This window comes from Atractosteus spatula, chromosome 1 (assembly GCF_055471065.1).
Source record: "Atractosteus spatula isolate fAtrSpa1 chromosome 1, fAtrSpa1.hap1, whole genome shotgun sequence".
NCBI classification, from domain to species: Eukaryota; Metazoa; Chordata; class Actinopteri; order Semionotiformes; family Lepisosteidae; genus Atractosteus; species Atractosteus spatula.
In genome coordinates this window covers 63444693-63468556 of record NC_142706.1, presented here as the reverse complement: position 1 = coordinate 63468556, position 23864 = coordinate 63444693, and the positions used below count along the sequence as shown (strand labels likewise).

The 23864-nt window shown below is 45.7% G+C and overlaps 3 protein-coding genes across 3 annotated transcripts in view; all 3 read left to right on the top strand.

Moving 5' to 3' along the window:
* itga5 (integrin, alpha 5 (fibronectin receptor, alpha polypeptide)) overlaps positions 1-8194 on the top strand; it is a 71828-nt gene extending 63634 nt beyond the window's left edge. Inside the window, exons 28-30 of the mRNA XM_088923974.1 lie at positions 1836-1934; positions 3288-3410; positions 3907-8194. Coding sequence (XP_088780100.1) covers positions 1836-1934; positions 3288-3410; positions 3907-3990 — 306 coding nt within the window. The 3' untranslated portion in view covers positions 3991-8194. The remainder of the gene's footprint in view (positions 1-1835; positions 1935-3287; positions 3411-3906) is intronic.
* A 3108-nt stretch (positions 8195-11302) lies between these two features.
* Positions 11303-17290, top strand: LOC148841514 (elastase-1-like). The gene is made up of 8 exons (XM_088915725.1): positions 11303-11354; positions 11879-11973; positions 13126-13226; positions 14399-14524; positions 14980-15116; positions 16101-16243; positions 16567-16716; positions 17148-17290. Exons 1-8 carry the CDS (start codon positions 11315-11317, stop codon positions 17163-17165), a joined length of 810 nt encoding a protein of 269 aa, XP_088771851.1. The 5' UTR covers positions 11303-11314; the 3' UTR covers positions 17166-17290.
* A 2738-nt stretch (positions 17291-20028) lies between these two features.
* On the top strand, positions 20029-23801 carry spryd4 (SPRY domain containing 4). Its single transcript, XM_088915723.1, has 2 exons — positions 20029-20174; positions 22045-23801. Exons 1-2 carry the CDS (start codon positions 20042-20044, stop codon positions 22596-22598), a joined length of 687 nt encoding a protein of 228 aa, XP_088771849.1. The 5' UTR covers positions 20029-20041; the 3' UTR covers positions 22599-23801.
* The last annotated feature ends 63 nt before the right edge of the window (positions 23802-23864 follow it).

The following is a 23864-nucleotide window of genomic DNA, read 5'->3' as shown; positions in this document are numbered from 1 at the left end:
AGTGTCCATCCATTATCAGAAAGGTGCTTATTCTTGGTACGGGTCATAGCAGTCCACACCCAATCCTGCAAGCATAGGTCAGAAGGTTACTACACCCTCAATTTACTAAACCCCTATTTAAGCAGCACTTACTGATACTGAACCACAGCACTAATTCCTTACACTTATCCAGCACTCTACTGGATACTTCTCTCAAAGCATTTTAATTGGGACTCCTCTCCACCACCACTACGCATCAGCAATCAGTGGGGAGGGGAACAGAGTGATGAAGCCAGTTCAGAGATGGGGATTATTAGGAGGCCGTGATTGGTAAAGGCCAATGGGAAATTAGGCCAGGATGCCGGGCTAAAACGCCTACTGTCTTGGAGAAACGCCCTGGGATTTTTAATGACCACAGAGAGTCAGGACCTCCGTTTTAGTTCCCAAATGGAACTCGGACAGTACAACCGCGCCCTCTGCTGGAGTAATGGAGTAATTCTGTTACGCGAACAAAAGGAGTGACTTGGGCCCTGTCCCACATGCTGCCCTGAGCACTCCCCGCAGGTCCACACTTCTGTGATGTAGCGCAGGTGTGGACTGAAAGTGTGCAAGCATGCGAGGGAGCACCGTTATAAAAACTATAATGGGACACTTTCACGTGACGTCACTCGCTGGGTACACGGCCCAGGGTTAGAATGCTTTCTGTCGTTGATGCTTCTTTTCCAGTTTTCATGTGCAAGTCTTAGGGATTTTTTTAAAAGACTTTTTTCATTCTCGGCTTGCGGTTGGATGAAATTGAATTTCATCTCGTCTGTCCCCGCACAAGTAGTGACACACTGTGTTCACTCATGTTGAGCAGGCTCGACTCAAAACGGGCAAAGTAAAGGAAAACCTGGCAGTACTGCTCTGTTTATTCAAAGCTTTGTACTATTAAATACATTTCATTTAGTCTGCACCAGTACAAAAATGACAGTACGAGGATCATAACACGTTTCTTGATTTTTAAACAGGATTGATTCAGGGTGGACACACTGAACTAAACAAGGTCAACTTGACGATACCTCAGAGTTTTGTACTATTAAACAGTCTCTCTGTGTACAAAATACACTGTAGGAAATCAAGTATTCATCAGTCGAAATGTGGTGACGACATAATAGCTTTATGTCAACACACCTAGAATACATATGAATCTAAAGTAGCCTCTTGAAATTGTTTTTACGTAAGATATGAGATTTAAAACTGTTAAAAAAATAATTTTTACTAACACTTTTATTCTCCAAAGCAATTTCTCTCCACTTTGATAAGTTATAATAAAATGAAACGTCACCATTGTGCAAGGAGTTGGGAGGAATTTTCCTCAGCTGAGTCCACTCCGATAAAGGGCACTGCTGGAACGCAGACTGCCCCCTCACTGACCGGAGCAGCAGGGTAGATATGAGTAAGACTGCAAGTGTGTGTACTGAGACGTGTAGTTCAGGTGGGCGGCTGCGTCAGCATGCGTAGGCTGCAAAGGAACAAGTAATAGGTTTATTCCATGCTGAAAAGAGAAGAAAAGAAACACAACGTTTCGGCTGTGGAGCCTTCTTTGGGTGTCAACTGAGACACTGTGTCGATACTGAGACACGGCCTGCCTTAAACGCCTATAATGAGGTTGTTTTTACATGTAAGGGGTGGATGCTGGGAGGCTGTAAAAATGTCAGTCAGTGGCCAGTAGCAGTGTTTTTTTATTGCCTGACTGTCACAGTTTTGTGGATTTGGGGGCTTTTCATAAGCGTTTTCCTGGGGATTGGAAAAGGTCAGCGGACTTTGTGCGGAGTTCTGTGACTTATGCAGATCTGGAAATCTGTGCTTTGCAGAGGACGTACCCCTATGTCCTGGAGTGCACCGCAGCCTACAACGTCCTCAAAATGCCCTACAAGATCCTGCCCAGGGAGCCGCCTACTGGATCTAAACAGGTATGCTCAGCTTTTGAGAGGGCTCCACCTCAGTGCGATATGTGCGCCTCGCGTGCTCACTCTCCACGGTGCCCTGTGAACCCCATATCTTTGTCTTCCCATCCACTGACCAGCAGTTAAAATCCGTGGAGCTAATCAGCTGTTTATTCTGAACCCCAGGGGTCTCCAGCCCTGGACTAGGAAAGCTTTCAACTGTATAGGTAACGGCTAAAGCAAGCTTTCAAGAGACCTGTTAAACTCAATCTCAATCAAGCTTTATTGGCATGACTGGTAAATTACATTGTAATTGACTGCATATACATCCAATACAATATCTTCAGATATTTGTAATACAAATCTATCCAAGGATATTAACATACAACATACAACACGTAGAACATGATGGAGAGATAGGTTCACTGTTCCTCAGGCTGTGACAGGAGATCACGTACTTTGCTGCCAGCTCCACTGAGATCTCTCCCCCCTCTCCCAGTAGGATTGCAAGCTGTTCTGATTCTGACAGGTGTGGGAACTGTGGGATCGGATTTGTTCTTCTGGGGAAGAATGTTTGTCTAATCACAGAATATTTCTCGCAGTGCAGTGGAAAGCGTCTGTTTCTCCCCGCTGGCAGGGGGAGGGCAGCCAGGTCTGCCTGAGTCGCCCAGTTTCTATGGCCAGATTGTTGTCACTGAGCCTGTACTTTGTAAGGGTCGGTTTCACTTTGCTGTTTCCTACCTTGGTCAGCTGTTCAGATAGTGTGCATTGTCTGTTTAGGATTCTGTAGCACAACCAGTTTGCGTTGTGCTTGTATGTGTGTGTCCCAGTGGGTATGGTAGTGTTGTTTGGCTTCTTGTAATTTGGTTAATTTTTGATTTGTGTTGTTTTAGCCCTGCTGTCCTGAGACTATTTGGTGTAGTAATTAATTGTCAGCAATCCAACAAGCACTTTGCTTTTAAGCTATTTAGAGATAATTTAAAAAAACAATCAAAATGCACTTCAGCCCTGAAGGCAGATGACAGTTCTCTTAATAGAACAAACTGGCTTTTTAATTGGCCAGTAATTTCAAAGTGATTTTGCTGTGTGACCTACTAGACGGTCTAGGCTGGAGCTTACCAAGACCAGGGCTAGAGAACCGCTGTTCTACATGCTGATCAGTGCCTTCCAAAGTTTAGAGGATCAGGGCAAGAAATCATCTCTCGTTGGGTGGATTAAACAAGGGGAATATTCTCGTTTTCTCTCCTTTGCAGCGTAACAACAATAGATGTCTGTAGGTGTTTTGCATGGGTTCACTTCCATCCCTCTGTGCAAGACGACATGCTGTTTTGAATGCAGTACGTCTTCCTTGTTAAAACTGTATTCCATTCCCCCCCCCAGGTCAGCACGCAGGTGATTTGGAACAAGCCGGACAGCCAGTACGCTGTTCCCCTCTGGATCATCATCCTGGCCATTTTAGCTGGTCTCCTGCTCCTAGCTCTGCTCATCTATGTGTTATATAAAGTAAGCATCCCGGACACAGTCCACATTCATTCCAGCTCTGTACCGTATTCCAGCGGTACCTCTGTACCGCTCTGTACCCCATAAGGTGGCAGTGAGTCTGTTTTTTAACCTTTCAGATTCTTATATTTTATTGGCTCATTGATGGCCAGTAATCAGGAGAGATTGTTTCTAAAGGCTTGTACTTCTCTTTTGGTAACTCTGGGGCTTCTCAAATGTTAGTGGATGAATGAAGTTACATCTGATCGCTGCCCTTACATTTTTCTGTACTCAGAACCGCCTGAAAGGTTCTGCTTTGTCCATATTGTGAAACTGAAACCCCAGTGTAGTTAGTGTACACCTTACAGTAACAGCCAAATAATAACTTCTTTATACATTGCAGCCACATTCTGTTCAAGAATGACAACGTGAAGTTTGTTCTAATGGTTTTATTTGTGTATAAGTGTGAAGGAAGCTTATAGATTAAACATCCGTCTTCTGTTTATCTCTACTCTAACAGCTTGGCTTCTTCAAACGATCTCTTCCCTACGGCACTGCAATGGAGAAAGCCCAACTGAAACCCCAGGCTGCATCCGAGGCCTAGAAAAAAGAAGCAGGCGCCAAAACCGAAAGACCCCTGAAAACGAACAGCAACCCACAAGATTGTCATGGAAACCAAAGACGGAAAACAAAGTCTCTAGTTTAGACACAGGAGGATGTCCACTGGAACTCCACCGTGTTGCACTAAAGAGAGAGAAAACAACACAAATGAATGTTTACTTTAATTTAATCAAACACGAGGCTTAGCAGGATTAGGAGGAGTTATTTTTAGGAAGAAATAAAGGAAAAACAGGCTAACTTCCTGTCTTCCATCCTGCACAATGGAGGCAGTGGCCAGGTGTAACTCCAGCACTGTGCCTCGTACCCACATCTTGTCTCTAATCCTTCGGCCTCGTCTGGGGGACAGCTGTCCGCAGTCTCTGCTCACGACCAGCTAGGCCCTGTTGTCTGGGTGTGAGGGACTGGGGGGGTCCGGTTTGATTTCTCTTGGTGCTAGAATCAATCACACAGAGAGCCTCTCGGCAACACGTTTCAGCAGCGGGAACAACGTGTTATTTTTCAAAAAGCTAACTTTCGATGCAAAATTACACATGTAAAACTGCCCTAAAAACAATACCTGGGGTTGGTTTTTAATGCAAGAGAAAAACTAAATGAAATCCAGGGCTGGGATTTCTAGAATTGTTTCTGCCAAAGACCACCATCCTTTTCTGTTTCCTGACCGACTTCAGTATTTCCTGCTATTTCCCCTGTTCCACGTTGGGATGGAGCTCTCCAGATGCTGTACCTAGTCCAAAACCTGGATCAATCCAATAAGTGCCTTTAGCTTTTTAATGTGTTTTTCTCAATATTTTATTGGAGAAGCCCTCTTAAGTTTTTAAAGAAAGTGGGCTTACAGACACTGGGGTTGTATTTTTCGAGAACTGCAATCAAGACGCGAGTATATGAACACGAAGTAACAGGAGATTGAACCTGGAACATCTTATCACAAAACCAGGAAAAATAAACATCTGTATACTGGTGTCACGTAGAGCCTAGACCCAAATCCTGCACAGACTACGTTTCAAGTGATGAAGGGCAGAGGCTGTTTTTTTGTGTGCTCAATTTACGTTTTTTAGTCGTGAGATTATATGTGCACCACTTATTAAAGAGTTGGAACCATGGGGATCGATTTTGCACTCGAGCCACTGGAATCTGCTGGTGCTGAACAGGAGGTGTTGGAAGCTGCTCTGCAGGTGTTCGGCACTCTGCGGTTTCCTCCTTTCGTTTGTTTTTTTAACCCAAGCCATCCGTCCACCACCTCCATCTGGCTCCGTTTGTCAGCAGAATGCGTGAAACCAAGCCATCTGGGCCGTGCTGGAGCGACGACGGAAGATCCTCACGCCCTCCTCCGACAGGGCGCCTTGACGCTGCAGGAATGGGAAACATTATGAGGCGTGCTGATTGGTTTGTTTTTTTTTTCCCCCATTGCGGAGAGTTTAGGGGATCAGGCAGGGTGCCCAGCTGCCGTACAGGGTGGGCAAGAAGTCATAGATCTTGAAAGGCAAGGAAATCTTGCCTTTCATGAAACCAAAAAACTCCACTGGGGCCATCTGACGCCTCTCTCCACTGCAGCTGGGATACCAAGCTCCAGTCACGCTTTCAGGCAATCATTTCTTTGCAGGGACTCAGAAAGGTCAAGTTTGTTTTCAAACTGTTTGGAACTACAAAGACTCTTTGGTGTAGTGCACTGGCCAAGTCTCTTTTGCAATTGGTCTTGGTGCTTATTGTGTTCATGTGCATTTCCCTATGACAGTGCATAACAACCACGCAATCGTTTTGCATGTTCCATGGTCTCAAAGTGATTTTTACCCCCAAATGTCCTGTTTTTATTGATCTTTAATCCGCCCTGTACTTAATTCAGGTTAGGTCTGATTAATATTTATCTCAAATAACGTTGCCCACTTTGGAAGGTTCGCAAGATCTGTGCTGTTGTAGCATCACTGTTTGTGTTCATTAGAAAAATAATGGTAAAATAATAGCAATCTTCTGAAAATCATTCTGTTTGTGCCAAATCTTTTACATAAGAATGCTGAAATGTTATGTCACCCCCTTTTCTGAAACTTTTCAAACCAGTGATTCGATCCTGTTTGCCTTGGTTATTTCACTGTGGAAAATTGCAATCTTTACTGTAGTAAGACTCAGTGTGAACACTGCGAGAATGGAGATGTTTGGCTCCTGGAAGGTTGAAGGCGCTACTCGGGAAAGGCTTAAGGTTGATTAGAGGGGGTGGGGTATGTCTGGGTGTGGGCGGGGCTGGGGGTGGAGCCGGGCATGGTTATGGGTGGAGGGTGGGGCATGCTCCTTGAATCCACACTGACTGCCACAGAAACCAAGACAATCTGAATAGGCCACTCAGAGGTGCAGCTTCATCCAGGAACTGAAGACGCATGGTTTGGGCCTCATTTATAAATATTAATTAAAAACTGGAGGGTTTACCAATCACTGCCGTGTCTCTTTGACGAGTGTTTTCAGTGTGTTGCCAAGGGCGGATGGGGGGCGATATTAGGCGAAGTGCATTTTCTCCAACTCTTCTGTTATGCCCACATGGCCTTCAAATATTCCTCGCAAGCCCCTTGGCCTTTACCACCACTGAAGTAGCCGGTGCTGAGCTCTGGCCTTTATTGTTCAAAGGTGGAGTAGCAGGGTAATGAAAACAGCAATACCTGCACTCTGAAGCTGCTAAACCTTTCAAGGCACATGTGTGTAATTTTCCATCCGTTAACATGCTGGCAGCTTCATCACAGCGGAAGTTTCGGCGCTTTTCGCAGATTTTCTGAGAGCGCAGGCGCCCGTAGCCTCCAGCACGTGTTGCACTGCTGCTTCTCAAAGCGCACCTGTCCCACAGCAGGAGTCAGCCCTTAGCTCTCCCACTGTCCCGCTAGCTCTGAGGCAGAGGGGGTGGGTGTCCCCTCCTCCTGGAGGAGATCGGACAGTGTCCTGGCCTCCTGGGAGCCTCCTGGGAGAGCTCCTGGGAGCTCTCCTGAGGGGAAGTGACAGGGTCCTCAGAAGCTCTCGTTTTTAGCACAGCCCTCAGCTCCTCAAGGAGTTAGGATAAGTCACAGTGAGACAGAGGGGCTAAACGTCCAGTTATTGGGAAACCCCCCACGTCAGTGGTGTAAGTGCAATATGTTTATAGCTTCTGTTTCTCCCACGCTTGATATTTTAGAGTGAGGGGGCTGACCCAGATGTGCCAGTCTTTTTTTTCCTCCTTGCTCCGAGTGTTTCTACAAGACCTTGAGTGATTCACCTCAATCCACACACATCCACATACATTTTCAGTTCATTTCCAAAAAAGGTTTTTGCCTACATTTTATTTAACTGCAATACTTGAGCTTGATTAAAGATGGAATAAGAACTCTCAGGGTGTCTGTCCTGCCAATGCAGAGGCCTCTCAGGGGCTGTGACCTGTGACCTGAGGCCTTGTGAGAATAGGGCCGTCTCAGTCACTGGATCAACATGGAGGCCTAGCCTAGTTACTAAGGCTGTGATTGTAGCCCTTAGTCTGCCTTGGGCACCAGAGTTTATAGTTTGTAATGCATGGTTGCAAACACATGTCTGTTTTAACAGTTTTGTATATATGCATGTGTTATCTACACAAGAACTGACATCCTGTACCTTAAATTAGTAAGTTCCTGAAAATCACTGACTAGAGTCAGATTGTTCAGTAATCTTTAAAAAGATGTTGCTGAGAAAACAGTCTAGTGTAACAGTATATCCAGCATAACGGGCAAAAGGATAATCTTGCGACAGATGCAGGGTATTTGAGTTTTCAGCTGCCTTTGTTCGTTACACAACGAACCAGCATAAGACCTGTCAAAACCAAAGAAACCACAACACTAAACCATGCAATGCTTGAAAGTTATTCAGTTTGAATCGTCTTTTCCTCTTGGTGGTGAGAACCTTGGAGCAATAGGAGAAAAGACAGTTGTATTAGTTTTCCAGGTCATTATGTTGCATTGCCTTTCACTTCAGGACTGTGTAGGTTTGTCACACAGTTGCACTGGGTCAGTCCTTCTATTATTTTAAACTATTTTTTCCACAGACATTTTTAAGTTGTAAATATGAATCTGCAAACACGAATATTTGAAGCGTTTGATGAAATTACTCTGGATTGTGGTGGAATTTCTCTCTCCCCATATTGGGGGAAATGTAATTTTTTATTGATGTATTTTACTGTTGGCAATTAAATAAAATCTGTTTTTACAAAAGTGGTTGAAAGCGGATTGTTTTGTTTTTTTTAAACACATGATTTACATGGTATTGGCCAACTTTCAGTTCATGGGATGAACATTGGATTAATAAAGACACTATTGTGGGTGCTTAAATGCCATTTAGGGTAAATTCTACATGAGTTATTATCCACTTAGTTTGGAAATGTGCTTTGTTTAAGACTCCCCAGCACTGACTCCTGTACTGTCATGAAGAGAAAGTGGTCCTCGCTGTCAAAGTTGTCTGTTCTTGCACCTGCTAAAGTTCTGCAGTGCCAGACAGGAGAGTTTGTGCTGCCTGCAGGCAATGCCAAATGGGATCTGCAGTCCGGGAGATAATCTTCTTCTCTTTAACGTCTCGGCTGTTGAAGGCTCGGATAAGAAAACGGCCAATTCATCCATTGAATCTTGAGGCATGATGTTGGCTGTTACTGACAGGTCAGGTGGCGATTCCTGATTGAAGAAGCCTACTGGCAATAGTGTGTTGCCTTTAGACAGTGCTCTGTATTGCGGTCTTGAAGAGGGTGATCGTATTGAGCCTGTGGCACACAACAAAGCATGTCTGGACAGATCCCTGACCAGTGTCCGATTCCTTGGCATTGGATCATGGAGGTACTTGGAGGTAATCATTGAGATGGCTGTTCATACAATTTGTTTGGAAGGTTTTTGGGAAGCAGATCTTGTTGTTTTTCATTTTTTTTTTGTTTTATAGGTGTCCTGCAATGCATGGTATCCCAAAATCTCCCAACTGCTTATCACTACACGCTGCAAATTGTTAGAAGATGGTGCTGGTGTGCTTTAGCTGGCCTTGTGCCCCCCCAGTGGCATTTAGCTGAGTTGCTGTTTCGTCATCCAATTAGCATCTTGCTAATCTTTACCACGATGCAAGAAAAACGTGTGCTGACAACTTCAAGGAGTTAGAAACATTGCAAAGCGTCATGTTGCCATTAAGAAGACAATGGGGAAATAAAGAAGAAAATGAACCCGTTCTGGGTTGGTTAATATAGAAAAGGTGTAGCACTTTTCAGATGATCCAAACTGTTTTTTCTAATTGTTTAAAACCCCACTACAATGAACACATGAGGACAGGGCCCCCAGTCAGTCCTGCGGGGTCAATGGTGTGTCCGTATTTAAAGCATGTCGGTAATAAAGACAGATGGAGATTTGGCTCGGTTTTTGATTTTGGCTTACTTCCATGTGGGAGCATGAATTTATAACAAAATAAAAGCAGGTTCCATGCACTGGATGATTCGTTGTGTAAGCACTGATTATTGACCAATTCTGCAGCATTCAAATGAATTTTCACTTTGCGGTACTACCACTGCTGGAAAGGTATGAACGTGGGGAGCCCTGGCTCTGCAGTGTCATGGCCCAGGTCATCCTGTGGCATGATTTTCAGCAGCGCTGGATTTAAATGCAGGACAGCAAATGGCTTAAAGGGGACTGCAATGCTAGTTTTAGATTTCGGGGTAAGAGAGTATCTGCAATGATGAGTGCATTTCAAACCATAATAAAAGTAAAATGTGCACAGTAAAGTGTAAAAACTTTAATTTACATCACAAGATAGATGAAATTTCCATGTTTGCACAGAGCCATGTTCTGCAATTCAGGAGACAACCAAGTTTCCAGTGAGGGGAAGCGGCCCTACAACATTATAATGACACATGCATGTGAACACATCTATTTTAATCCAATAGATATATTTTTCTTGACTTCCAGACGGTTTTGCCGACAAATACTAATTTGTTAACTCCACACGCAGATCACATTGGAATATTTCTGCGGTGAAATGTCTGCTGCACAATCTGTACTTATTTGCTTGTACATCACATGTCATCAGTCATTACAGTGACTAGTGAGCAGGAAGGGCCACTTCACTTCCCAATTCGTGAGAACTCGAATGCGAGTTTGAGACAACTTGGCGATTTAGGGTACTTTCACAAAGTTCATGTTTTGTGCTTATTTGGGAATTTGTACATTTTTTCCATACCGTCAATGAATTTATTTGGCTACTGAAATTTAATAACCGGTCTGAGAAAGTGGGACTGCAGTTCCCCTTTAAGAGTCCTTCGTTGATGGGGTGTGCTGGGACCTATGTGAGACAGGAAGGGTGCGATGCAGAGCTTCAGGGAGCTAATCTCTGCTGGCTTGTTTGTTCTGCACTCTATTCCAGGAACAAGGTGGGCAAGGGATGGGCACAGCTGCCTGACTCCCACAGAGGGCAGGGGCCTGTGACAGGCTGAGCTTGACCCAGGCAAGTCGCTGGCTGCAGCTGCTGGCTTTCAGCTTCACGAAGTCCAGGGGTGTTTTATGAGCTGGAGGAGTCATGGACATGGGTGCCTGTACCTGTGTGACTCACTAAAAAGTCCAGTTCTGGCCCGGTGTCCACTTTCTGCACCAGTGGAATAATGTCCTTTGCACAGCAGATTAAAAGCTACGCTACACCCACTGCCCAAGTAGACTGCCTGAATGACTTGGATGGCTTGAGGAGAAACCAGACAGTGTGCCATCACCAGCCCTGGCCTGAACGCAGTCCTGTTGAAAACTGGTAGAGGTAGAGGAGTGTGCAGCTCAGTCTCACATGCAGTACCTTCAAGCCTCACCTGAAGGCCAGGCTGCTAGAGTGCAGCCGATGGGCTTGGACTGCAGAGAATTCCATGTTTTCTGGAAGGATGATCATGTCCTGTTCAAGATGATCTTACTGCTCCCAGAGGCCCAGTGGGCTCTTCAGTGGGATCTTGGAGAACCGCAGGTCCGGATTCGGGTATGTAGTGGTACCTTCCTTACTGTATCATTTCCATGATGCCTTCAGTCTTGCCTCTGGCAATGCAGCCCAGGAGTGAGCCTGACCCTTCTTTTGCATTAACAAAGGGGTAAAATCAATAATGGACAAGGATATGGAAAACAAGATGCCTCTGGAAGGGTCGGCCTTGATCTCCTGAGATAATCCTGGGACTGGGCACACACTTTACCGACTCAGCTGGACCTTTCCCACTGGCTGGGAAAGGAAGGAACATTACTTTGGCTGTGACCTTGGGACACGTGACAGAGCATTGCACTGTATAAGAAGACAGCAGTGCATTCAGTTGGGTACAGTGAACACTGACACCTGGCGCCACCATGCTGAGACTTCTGCTCCTGACAACCCTCGCCGTGTTCGGTAAGAACTCCTCTCCCCATTCAGCCGCAGGGTGCTCTGCACAATTAAGAAATGCATTTAAATTAAATTGATCATTCGTGTTCATTTGTTTTTGAAGTTGAAAGTTTGAAGTTATTTGGAAATATTAATTTAAAATCGAGAAGTAGGCGAGCTTTTGACAAATTTTCCTACCCATTTTGTTCCATGTGAGTGAAGTTAAGAATATAATGCAAAGCAAACTCTCGTGGCCTGGATCTGGATTGGATCTGTTACCCTAATACGCTAGACAAGCAATGTTCCTGTTATTTTGACGTCACAAGCCTGTCTGGCTATCCAGTAAAGTTGCCACGAGAACTTGCAGAAGGTAAAACCTGGAATGGGTTGGACTGCTATGTAATAGGATTCTTAGCTGCTGGCATGTAGAACAGCAGGTCATGGCGGTTAGCATGGAAGAAGGCCTGACCTGTGCAGTTGTCCATCAGCTGTACAGTATACTAACTGCTCTCCCCTGTGTCTGCCTGTGTGTGGCGGTGTGCGACCCGCAGCGTGGGCAGAGGAGGTGCAGTACCTGGAGGATGTTGTTGGCCTCGAGCGTGTGGTGAACGGAGAAAACGCCAGGCCCCACTCCTGGCCCTGGCAGGTGAGTGGCACCAAAGTCCCCCCAGGGGCATCGGACACTCCCCCCTCACCCCCACACACCCTACCTCCTTAGAACTGAGTATCAGGATTAGAGAGGCTTACAGAGGCACTAGACCGATGCCTCTCTGTCTGTGTTACAGGCTTTACATCCATCAGAGATGTGAATTAAAAAATAAACCTGAAAATAGAAAGCTGACTGTGCAAAACTGTATTTTGCTAGAAGACAACGAGCCCCCATGTAGTTCTGTTTTGTTTCAGATTAATATCTGCTGGGGCGAGTGTGAAGAAACTAGCAGCTCATTTCACACTTTTTTTTCTTTGTGTGCGAAGCTCAGTGAGGGCAGCTCTCTGAAATGTCTGCGCATGTTCTTGTAAATCTAGAGGAAAGTCTGACAGCAACACATTTTTCTAAAGCCTGCTGACCCAGTGCTTCATACTGAGTCCAACATGGAGGCTAGTGCCACTGGCATACAGCCACTGGGGCTGTTCTTCCATGTGGAGTTTTCACAGGACGTTTTCCCAGGAGCCCTGGGTTTCCTTCTGCTTAACACAGATGATCGCTGGGCTAATTAACCACTAAGGAGTGTCCATTCCTTAAGGAAGGGACTGGGCACCCCCCTAGATAATGACAAGAGTGGCTCTGATGCCAGGGGACTTTCAGGGATAAAATATGTGGATCAGTACTGTCTTAATAATTCCTGAAATTTATATGGAGCTTTTCGATCCCAAGGATCCCAACACTCTTTAGATATAGGAGCAGACTCCATGCATTCACCATTGAAGTGTAGCAAACACCTGGGTGACACACAGCAGACCTGGGGGAGGAGGGAGAAGCATCTTCATCAATTGAATGAAGGGGAAAGTTACAGAGACCAATTTGTAGCATCCCTGAATGGAATTTAGCCAGGTCAATGGAGTTAAGAGCCCTACTCCTAAGAACAGTGTCCTGTGATCTTTAAAGGACTAGTCATCAGAACCGCAGTTTCATGTTTTAGCAGAAGAATGGCACGTTCCACAGCACAACCTCCAGTCCCTATTCTGGGACGTTGGCAGGGACATTCCGGGAAAGAGGAAAGAGCGCCCCCCCCCCCTACATGAACTGTGTACCTGCAGTCGTTCACTGCCCAGTGCTCACTTCCTCTCCTTTTGGCAGATCTCCCTGCAGTATCTCTCTGGGGGGAGCTACTATCACACCTGCGGAGGGACTCTGATCAGGAGGCGCTGGGTGATGACCGCCGCCCACTGTGTGGACAGGTAACGCCAGTCTCATCAGCACCATGCCTGGCGGTTTCTTTATTCAGTCTCATCTTTGTCTGGTGTGGGCTGAGTGTTCAGGTCCCTCAGTTTGGCAGAACACCTGAAACAACAGAAACCTCAACTAAAACAGAAAGCGCTGAACGTGCCATAAGTTGATATTATTGCACGATCATAAATAACCAAACTATACCCAGTGATCCTGGAGGGCAAAAGCCAGGTTGGTTGCTGAGCTGTGGTTGGCAGAAATTGGACCACAAATCATGACAATTTGGCAAATTCTTCCAAACCCAGATCACATGATTCTGCCAAACGAGCTACCCAGGTTTCCATGTTCACTTTGATAGCAGTAGCTGTTACTCAAAGCCGGGTATGATCAATCTGTGTTCATAGAACACAACAATATGTCAAGATAACATTTGAAAACTGCCATCGTCAGTTTGTGAATGTTAAGTTTTTCAGCAATTTAAGCCATAGTTCTAATGTGTTTAGTTAGGAGTGGCCAGCCCCTACATACGCTGGGGAGTAGAGGGTGTTTCACAGTTTCTACAGTACATCACCTTCAGAACAGGTCAGTATACAGTTGATGTCACTGAGATATAAAACCAATGTCGTGACTCTCTATGGTCATTAAAATCCCTGGGCTTTTCTCGAAAAGAGTAGGGGTGTAACCCTGGTGTCCTGGCCAAATTTCCCATTGGCCTTTACCAATCACGGCTTCCTAATAATCCCCATCTACTGTATGAATTGGCTTCATCACTCTGTTCTCCTCTCCACTGATAGCTGGTGTGTGGGGAGAGTACTGGTGCACTCTGGCTGCTGTTGCATCATCCAGGTGGGGCTGCACACTGGTGGTGGTGGAGGGGAGTCCCCATTACCTGTAAAGCTCTTTGAGTGGAGTGTCCAGAAAAGTGCTATATAAGTGCTATATAGGTCTAAGGAATTATTATTATTTATATTTATTTTGTCTATATATATATAAAACATATAATACCTACATGACTGTGGTTTACTAAACAGTTATATAAGTATTAAATATTAAGACCAATATTCTGTGCAAACTGATTCAGACCCCAGTTCCAGACCCAACAGTGCAAGATAGTTTCTGTGAATTGCCTGTGTGAATCTGGGATTCACTGGGATAAAAAGATCCCCTATCCTGTGTGCTGCAGGCCCATGACTTTCCGCGTAGTGCTGGGTGACCACAGCCTCTACTCGAGCGACGGCACGGAGCAGTACATCAGTGTCCAGCGCATCTTCGTGCACCCCAACTGGAACTCCAACAGTGTCGCCAGCGGGTGAGCCTCGCCTCAGACTGGCCTGCGTGCAGTGCTGGCCTCAGGCCTTAGGGGGGCACCAAAGATCAAGAGCTACCAAATAAGTACGCCACACAGCGCAATTGACAGCAGACTCCAAACGCAGCCTCGGATTCGCCTAAACTGAAGAGGAGACGTAGATTTTTTAAATTGTTATCCTAAAGGTGGTGCTCCCCAGCTATTCTTGAATAATTTCTTTGAATAACTTCAAAAAATAACAAGTATTTCAGTAACTTAAGACCCTAAGTATATATCCAAGTGACAGAGGGTGGATTTTCCTCTTGGTTCCTGGTAGCTTAGTGTGCACAGTATTCAAAATGTTTTGCCATATTTTGGGCCTGTTTTATTCAGAACCGGTCTAGCAACAGCAGAGCTTTATTGGTGATGAGGACTGGGGCTTCTTTGTCCAAACCCGACAAGTTCTCCCTGGGTTGCAGGTACGACATCGCCCTGCTCAAGCTATCTCAGGACGCCACCCTGAACTCCTATGTGCAGCTGGGCACCCTGCCCCCCTCTGGCCAGGTCCTGCCCAACAACAACCCCTGCTACATCTCCGGCTGGGGGCGGACCCAGAGTGAGTGTCCCGCACAGAACTAGAGCTGACGGGAGGGGGGGGGCAAATGGGATTTAGAGCCAATTAAACACTTAACAGTGTGGACCCAGTCTTACCAGAATCTACTTTATTGTCCACATACAGCGGAAATCTCCCTCTGGCTTCACTGAGACAACAAGCAAAACAGTGTGATGCAGAGTGTGGAGTACGCAAAACATCCAGTGGATTTTCCAAGATGTGTACAATCAGTGCGATATAAATACCAATGCAGTGCAGTATGTTACAGTACACAAGACTCAAGAGTGACATACACATATATGCTGCCATTATATTAATGATCTTTTCACACTTTATGTACCTTCACACCACCTACATTCTATTCAAACCAGGGCCTTAGCTGCCCCTATAGTGTATTTAAATAGCAGACATCCTGGGCATCCTAGGGAACTTACTTCCTTAGAAAGAATACAGCCCAGATACAAGTGCAGGAATAACACAATAGCATAATTCTGCTTTTTAATGCGATTGTACTTGTTCCAACTCATTTTGTGACTGTTTTGAAACGTAGTTCTAAGGCCATCGTGCTGCATGTCAGAATGGCAGGGGGCTGCCCTGTTGTCCTAATCAAGAGACAAGCAAGTCTTCAAAGAGCAGAGCAGAGCGGAGGACATGGCTCTGTGGACATGGTTCTTGTCTCTCCAGCAGCTGCGGCTGACTGCAGACAGGGCATCTCCCTGCTGCTCTGAGTGACAGGGAATGGGTTCCATGCCCATTGCTTAAACAGCTGTGGGAACATGGAGTGATGCATGATGCCTGATTGTCCAGTACATGCTCTCTGAGGCATACGCTCCTGTGCAAATAAGACTGTAAAATTATTCCACCATGAACGTGCACTATAGGAAGTTTTCTGTTTCACCATTCTTTCTCCGTGCTTTTGGCCATGCCTTTGAAGAGCCGCGAGTCATGGCGGATCTCGGTGTAAAGCACTGTTGTCTTTGTGTCCAGCCGGGGGTCAGCTGGCCAGCGTGCTCCAGCAGGCCTACCTGCCTGTGGTGGACTACCGCACCTGCTCCAGCAGCTCCTGGTGGGGCTCCACTGTCAAGAACACCATGGTCTGTGCCGGCGGCTACGACAAATCCGGCTGCCAGGTACAGACGCTGAAAGCCCTACCGCTTTGCTCCTCTCTTGCTCTTCTTTGTTGCCTTCCCTGGTCAGCTGCTGGAAAACTGCTGGCTCCCTGGGGCCCTCCATTGGGGGAGATCAGTGGTGTGCGCTGGCAAGGTGACTCACTGGGTTTCTGGGGTACGCTGGCCACCCAATTCCTTCCCTCTCGGGAATGAGCCAGTCTGTGAAAGCCAGCTCTTCGTCACCTCAGACCCCACTGGCCTCTATTGCCACGCGAGGGCAGGGCCGCTCCTGCTCCGCTCTGATCCGCCCCCTCTCGCCCCCCCTCCCCCCCCCCCCCCCGCAGGGTGATTCCGGTGGCCCCCTGAACTGCCAGGTCAACGGGAATTACGCTGTGCACGGCGTGACCAGCTTCGTGTCGTCCTACGGCTGCAACTACTACCAGAAGCCCACTGTCTTCACCAGGGTGTCCGCTTACATCGGCTGGCTGGAGGACGTAAGGATATCAGACCGCTGGGATCATGCCTGCTTGTTGGCCAGATCACTCATGGGGGCTGGGGGTTAAAAAGTGTAGCTCAGGCACTCCATCCCCTCACTTATATCCTCAACATACTATAACTGTGCCAAGGCTGCCTATTTCTGATCTAGTGCTTCCTGTGTAGTTACCGCAGCTTGTGTGTGATCATACTGCGGGTCTGGCAGCGCACTGAGTCATTTGGTTAGGTCTGGAGTGGACTTCAGCATCAATGATCAAACATTTTATGGCAGAACAGTACAGGTTGTTGCTGCGGGAACAAAGTCTGGTGTCTCTTAGACATGGACACCAGCACAAACACGGTGCTGCCACAGGGTCTTTGAACTCGGCTTCCTGGCAGGAAGACTGATCTGTCCATCTGTCTGGACTCCTCCTCTTCTTCCCTTTAACAGATCATTGCCAAGAACTGAATGCCACTGTACTTCGGGAGCCAGGGGACGCCAGAATGACGGGCACACAGGTCCCCACGATCCTCCGATACCTTCCGACCCCGAGCAGGGTGGGCACTGCTCCTCACAGACTGAAATAAATTGGATTGATCAAAACCACATGTTTCTGTGCCTTCAGCTTCACTTATCAGAATGTGTTTGGGAACAGACCCTGTTTCTTACACTGATCTCACTATTACGTTCAGTGTTCGCAGTTTGTACAACAAGGTATACTGGCCTTTAAGTTTCATCAATAGAATTTGCAAATCATTGTTTATAAAGCCTGAAATAGATTACAGTGCTATGCAACTATGATCTATTTCCTGGGATAGTGTTACGCAATACGAGACAGATCTCAAAGGGTTTAAGAGAAGTGCTATTTCATATAAGAGGAGGAAATTTGGAGCATCTAGCCCCTTTGTTTTATGATTGATCCGCTCATACAGCTATTTCTCGAAAGAAGTCAGGTCTCCATCAAGAAGAACATGGCTGGGTAGTTTCATACCCCCACAACTCTTTGCGTAAACAAGTGCCTCCTGTTTTTCAGTCCTCTAGTTTGTGTTTCACTGTCCCTTCTGAAGACATCTGCTGTGTTGAGTCTTTGAGGGCTTTGGATACTTGTATCAGGTCCCCTCGAAGTCTTCTCTGGTCAAGACTAAAAGGTTCAGTTATTTCAGCCCATCAGTGTAGGAAATTCCCTGCAGCCCCAGAATGTATCTGGTTGTTTTTGTCTGGCCTGATTCCAGAGCAGCAGTATCTTTTCTACAATGTTGCGACAGGAATTGTACACAATACTCTACATGACACTTACAAGTGCATTGTACAAGTTCAGTACTCTATTGCCATAACAACCAGCTGCTTGGAATTTGGTTTGTTGAGCTCATACAAATAAAGATACAATACAAATGTACAACATAAAGACGATAGTAGACAGCATCCCATAAACACACAATCCATCCTGAACACGCACCAGTGATAAACCACAGTGGGGCCTGATAGAATACAGAGCAAAAAGGTCAGAACTGAAGTGCAGAGTTTATGCAAATCACAGCCTCTGGGTGGCACTGTTCAGGAACCTGGTAGTCCCAGTCCTGATAGAGCTGAGCCTCTTACCAGAGGGGAGGCAAGTGAGCAAAGGCTGGGCAGGCTGGGAAGGGTCTGGGAGGACCTTGAGGGCTTTGTGTGTCAGTCTGGAGAGGTGGGGTGAGTCCTCCAGCTTTGGAGGTGATATACCCTGCTCTCTCTAGCGGCTTCTTGTCCGGGCAGAAGTGTTGCCAAACCGCACAGCAATGGAGAAAGTAAAAACAGTCGCAATGACTGACCTGTAAAAGAGGGTTGCTTCCCGTGACACTCCAAACCTCTTTTATCGCCTCAGAAATATCAGCCTCTGGTGAGCTTTCTTTACCATGCTGGATGTGTTGACCTCCCATGTTAGAGTGATGGAGATGGAGGTGTCCAAGAACTTATAATTCTTCACCACCTCTACAGCCTGACCATTCATATATACTGGTGAAAACACTCCCTTGCTTTGCCTAAAGTCCATCGCAAGTTCTTGTGTTTTGTAACAAAATACAAAATCTTGTTGTGTACAAGAATAGCATAACATCCCCTGATGTCAATTACAAGATATTTACCTATAAACTAGGGTGACCAGAAGTCCTCTTTTTCCAGGACATGTCCTCTTTTTGAGACCTAAAATATCGGTCCGACAGGGATTGATAAATTTCCAAAAATCGTCCTGGATTTTGTTTTGCTCGTTACTCAGACTGTGTAAACAAACACAGGCCTACATATTTTCGTTCGTTCCATGTACTGTATTACCGCTAGATGTTTTGAACTTACACGCAGTGTAGCTTGAAAAGGGTTTTTGTGTGTGGGGCTGTTTTGATGGCCATGACAAATAACAATGTTTAACTTGTTTCATTATACTTCAGAATGTTTAGATAAAATTTATCATTTTTGCAACCAGTGTTGACATCTCCTAAGTTATGATGTCTTTATTTTTTCATCAGATGTTAAGACTTCTGTTGTGTTAAAATGAAAAAAAAAACTAAGTTTAAAATAGGGCTATATTTTTGTTTTTTCCTTGTTTGCCATTATGGAAGAGAAATAGCAACCCTGCAACTGTTTAAAAGTTTACCAAGAAGTTTAATAAAAACTAGAGAGTTTAAATTTATTTTTTTATTAGAAAATGTAATAAAGATTCATTACTTTGGAGGCATGTGATGAGTGTCAATTATCCCCAGTCCTCTTTTTTGAAAACCAAAATATGGTCACCCTATATAAACATCTAAACATTTTGTTTTTTATTTCTACAGTAAAACTAGCTTCAATTAGCTCAGTGTTTCCAATTTTTTTGTGTTTATAGTTTTGCTACTCGCATACCTTAAACACAAGTCTGAAGCCATCCTCTCTCAAAAGAGGTGTTGTAAGAGAATAGATTCTGCTGTATTTAACGGTCAACCGTTTTTTAAAAAGTCACCTGTTATTATATACACAAAGTGAAATGTTCTGGAAAGAGGCCTATGTTTGAACAGTTCAAAATAGATGTAAAGGCGTATTTGCAGACTATTTCGAGATGTAAAAACATGAAAGCTGTGTGGACCTTATGTTTATTTACTCTGTTTAAACATTTTTCATAAAGTGTATTTGTATAGTAATATGTACCCCTGACGATGTTATTGATATGTTTTATGTACTCTTGTTTGTATTGTATTTCCTTGTTGGTTGATTAAATAAAACATTTAAAAACTCACCCATAACACGTGATAACAATTATGGCGGCACTATGTTAGGCTTCGTGTCCAGGTCTGGTCAGGTGACGGAGGTATTAGCTGGCGCTGTCCCTGAAATCAAAGATGGCTGCGCCCACAAGCATGCTGTACTGTGGACGTGCTGGACTCAGGGTGCTTGCGGCCGGGCTGATCCGACACCCCCGGTGGCTGGGGCTATCTCCATTTCGGCCCTATGTGACAAACACTCCGAGGAACAGTAAGTATCCTGACTGTCTAAATAGAATAATTTTCTTGCACGGCGGTATGGTTGCCGCTGTAATACTGAACTGGGTCGTGGACTGGACAAGTGTGTGGTGTGCTATCTGGGCTAAAACGTTCGTAGAGGTAGAGATACAGTGAATTCTGTCATTTTATTTTGGGAAACGGTTGATAATGGCTGCAGCGTTTACTGTGGCGGAGCCAAAACCGCAAAAACACAATGCAGCACACAGCAAGTCTTCGTTGCGGTTGTTGCTGCACAGTCCGGATTTGCACAATAAATAGGATATTAATAAAGGGAGAGGCGCTGTGTGTGTGTGCGCGTTGTATTTGAATGGCGTCTTTCATTCCAAACGAGCACAGAGCGCCCACAGCCTCGCTCCGCAGCGCTCCAGGTAAAGAGTTGAGAACTATTTTTGCTAATTAGATCGAGACTGGTGAAGATAGATAGATACTTTATTGATCCCGTGAGGGAAATTGCAGTTCAACAGCAGCTTTACACAGACAACGCAGCCACAGTGTGACGAATGATACAATAATAATAATACAATACATACAATACAATCAGTACAGTGAGGGGTGCACTAAAAGAGTTACTCACAGTCCAGGACACACAAAGAACAAACTAGAACAGAACAGTATGCAGAAAAATCGTATCACACATATGAATATAAATATAGATGTAATATAGATATAAATAGATATAAATATAAATGTATTGCACGGGTCCCTGGCATATATTGCACAAAAAACGTTTGTGAACGTGAAAAGAAAGAGAACAGATGTAGCAGTAGATGTGTAGATGTGTTTAGTCCAGAAACGGGTCACTGTCAATGTTGCCTCTGCCCAGACGCAAGGTGGATGCGTTGTACAGTCTTATGGCAGAAGGCAAGAATGACCTCCTGTAGCGCTCCCTGTCGCACCGTGGATGAATCAGTCTATTGCTGAACGTGCTCTTCCTTTCTACAAGCCTGTCATAGAGGGGATGGGAGATGTTGTCCATGATGGCCTCTAGTTTGGACACCATTCTCCTCTCAGCCACTACCTCCAAGGGGTCCAGGTCAGACCCAATGACAGAGCTTGCTCTCCTGATGAGCTTGTTCAGCCTTTTGGAATCCACTGCTCTAATCCCAGGGCCCCAGCATACCACTGCGTAGAAAAAGGCGCTCGCTACCACCGACTGATAGAACATGTGTAGCATCTTACTACACACATTGAAGGACCTGAGCCTCCTCAAGAAGTAAAGTCAGCTCTGACCCTTCTTGTAGATGGCCTCAGTGTTCTTGGACCATTCCAGTCTATCGTCGATGTGCACTCCCAGGTACTTGTACGAGTCCACCATCTCCACGCCACTCCCATGGATGTAGACAGGAGTAGGTTTGACCTTTTTCCTCCTGAAATCTACCAGCAGTTCCCTGAAGGAAGTTTTAAAAGTAGTACCATGTCATTTTGAGGGTTAGCTCTCATAACCTTGTTATGGAACAAGTAATAGGTTTATTCCATGCTGAAAAAAAGAAGAAAGAAAACACAACGTTTCGGCCGTGGAGGCTTCTTCAGATGAAGGCTCCACGGCCGAAACATTATTTTCATTCTTCTTTTTTTCAGCATGGAATAAACCTATTACTTGTTCCTTTGCAGCCTACGCATGCTGATGCAGCTACCCACCTGAACTACTATAACCTTGTTATGGTGATAAACACTTACAAATCTTTGTTAAGAAGTTAATTGATTAATTTTATTTTTACTTTAATCTTACAAGCAGTTTTATCATCTCGGACGTGCCGGTGAAATCTTTATAGCCTCCATCTATAAATATTTCATCTCTGCAGCTACATTTAACAATCCCTTTATCTCCTCCTTGCCCGCAGACATCAAGTTCAAGCTGGACGAGCGGACAGCCCACAGCAGCCTGGATCTCTTCAAGAAGGACACGGGGGTGATCTACCGGGTCCTGGGCTTGGATCCCACCTTGGTGCTGGACAACCCCGAGCGTTTCCGAGACTGGGCGGTGGTGCTGGGGGCCTGTTCTGTCACTGGGGGGCGCCATTACTGGGAGGTGACCGTCCGCAAATCCCAGGAGTTCCGGATCGGGGTGGCTGACCTGGGGATGTCCCGGGATGAGTGCATCGGCACCAACAGCAGCTCCTGGGTCTTCGGCTATGTCCAGCGGAAGTGGTACGCCATGACCACCAACGAGATGGTGCCCGTGGGCCTGGTGGGCAAGCCGGACCGGGTGGGCCTGCTTCTGGACTACGAGGGGGGCCGGCTGGAGCTGGTGGACACGGAGAAGCCCCGGATCGTGCACTCCATCAGGGCCGTGTTCAAGACCCCCCTGTGCCCAGCCTTCGCCCTGTGGGACGGGGAGCTGCTGACGCACTCTGAGCTGGAGGTGCCCGGCGAGCTACCCATAGCGATGAGTTAGAGCCGGGGCCTGACACCGAGGCTGGGGGCGGCTGAGGGGGAGATTTGAATGAGAGACCGACACACGGGTCTCACTGTGACCCGCGACAACATCGGCGTTGGTCATGGCGCTCTGATACTACATACAGCATTAATGTGTGGAAAGACAATTAGACTCATATTTAAAGGGCATTTAAGTGATAGTGTGAGGCTGGCCTTGTTTTCCAGATCATTTCAATCATAATATGTTATGCAAGGAGATCTCTTAAATGACTGCATGGCTGTCATTCCTCTCTGCGTTGAACATGACTGCCGGGCTCCTCACTGAGCATGTCAGTGCTTGTATTTAGTGACTCCGTGTTACCATAATGGGCTCATGACTGCACACACGGGGTTCAGTTTCTTCGGTTAGTGGAGGAGAAGACGCAGGCCTGCAGCTGCTGCAGCTGCTTACTGCCCAGGTGCAGTCTGGCTTGCTTTCGCACCTCTTATAGGCAGACTACAGAGCCCCTCTTCAAGCCTGAAATAAAAGCTGTGATCGCAGGGTGTTTTTTTTCCCCATCTTTAAAAATGTGACTTGGAATAATCTGACTTGGACTGTGTGAGAAACATCGGTGTTCTAGGGTGTGTTTGTACACTAGGGCCCTCATCAATGGTTGTGCTTTGCCCTGATTCTTATCTTTGGTAGAAATAGTTGGGCTTCTAGTTTATTGCTTTTCTCTATATTAGTGCAGTGCTAACATCACCTGATTTGATTGCAGAAGCTGGTAGGATAGGAAAGAATTATGAAGTGCATAGAATTCATGCAAATCATGCGCATAGTTTGACATACTACAAAGCAATGGAAAAAGGCAAATGTAGAGCTCGTTATTATTTAAATGACAGCTTTCATTGAAGGTCCAGCTTATTCAATCAGCATCATGCTAAAACCAGACAGTTCGATACATTGTGAAGTCTCTCATCAGGACTGACCATGCTAATCTGAGATCATGGCTGTGACTACCCCCACTCTCACATGGCAATAACAAACCTATGGTTTATTATACTAGATGTATGTGCTTTTCAGATGAGCAAGATGAAATGAAAATGTCTGTAGATTAAATTGTTACACTGGTTATCACACTACGATGAATTACAACAGAATGGCTATGTAGCTGGATGGTATTTGAGATTTTTTGTACTCCTGTTTTGAAATTGATATTAAACCCACTTTCAACTGTGTAAAGTCCTGCTTGAATACTGAATCATTCATCCTCAGTTGTCTTTTATTGTTGAGCTCTGATATGTA

What these genes read in the sequence shown, in the direction of transcription:
- LOC148841514 (XM_088915725.1), top strand. Translation starts at nt 11,315, where the DNA reads ATGCTGAGACTTCTGCTCCTGACAACCCTCGCCGTGTTCG. An exon ending in GACAACCCTCGCCGTGTTCG is followed by an intron (nt 11,355 to 11,878) that starts GTAAGAACTCCT and finishes TGCGACCCGCAG; the next exon opens with CGTGGGCAGAGGAGGTGCAG. An exon ending in GCCGCCCACTGTGTGGACAG is followed by an intron (nt 13,227 to 14,398) that starts GTAACGCCAGTC and finishes TGTGTGCTGCAG; the next exon opens with GCCCATGACTTTCCGCGTAG.
- spryd4 (XM_088915723.1), top strand. Translation starts at nt 20,042, where the DNA reads ATGGCTGCGCCCACAAGCATGCTGTACTGTGGACGTGCTGGACTCAGG. An exon ending in GACAAACACTCCGAGGAACA is followed by an intron (nt 20,175 to 22,044) that starts GTAAGTATCCTG and finishes CCTTGCCCGCAG; the next exon opens with ACATCAAGTTCAAGCTGGAC.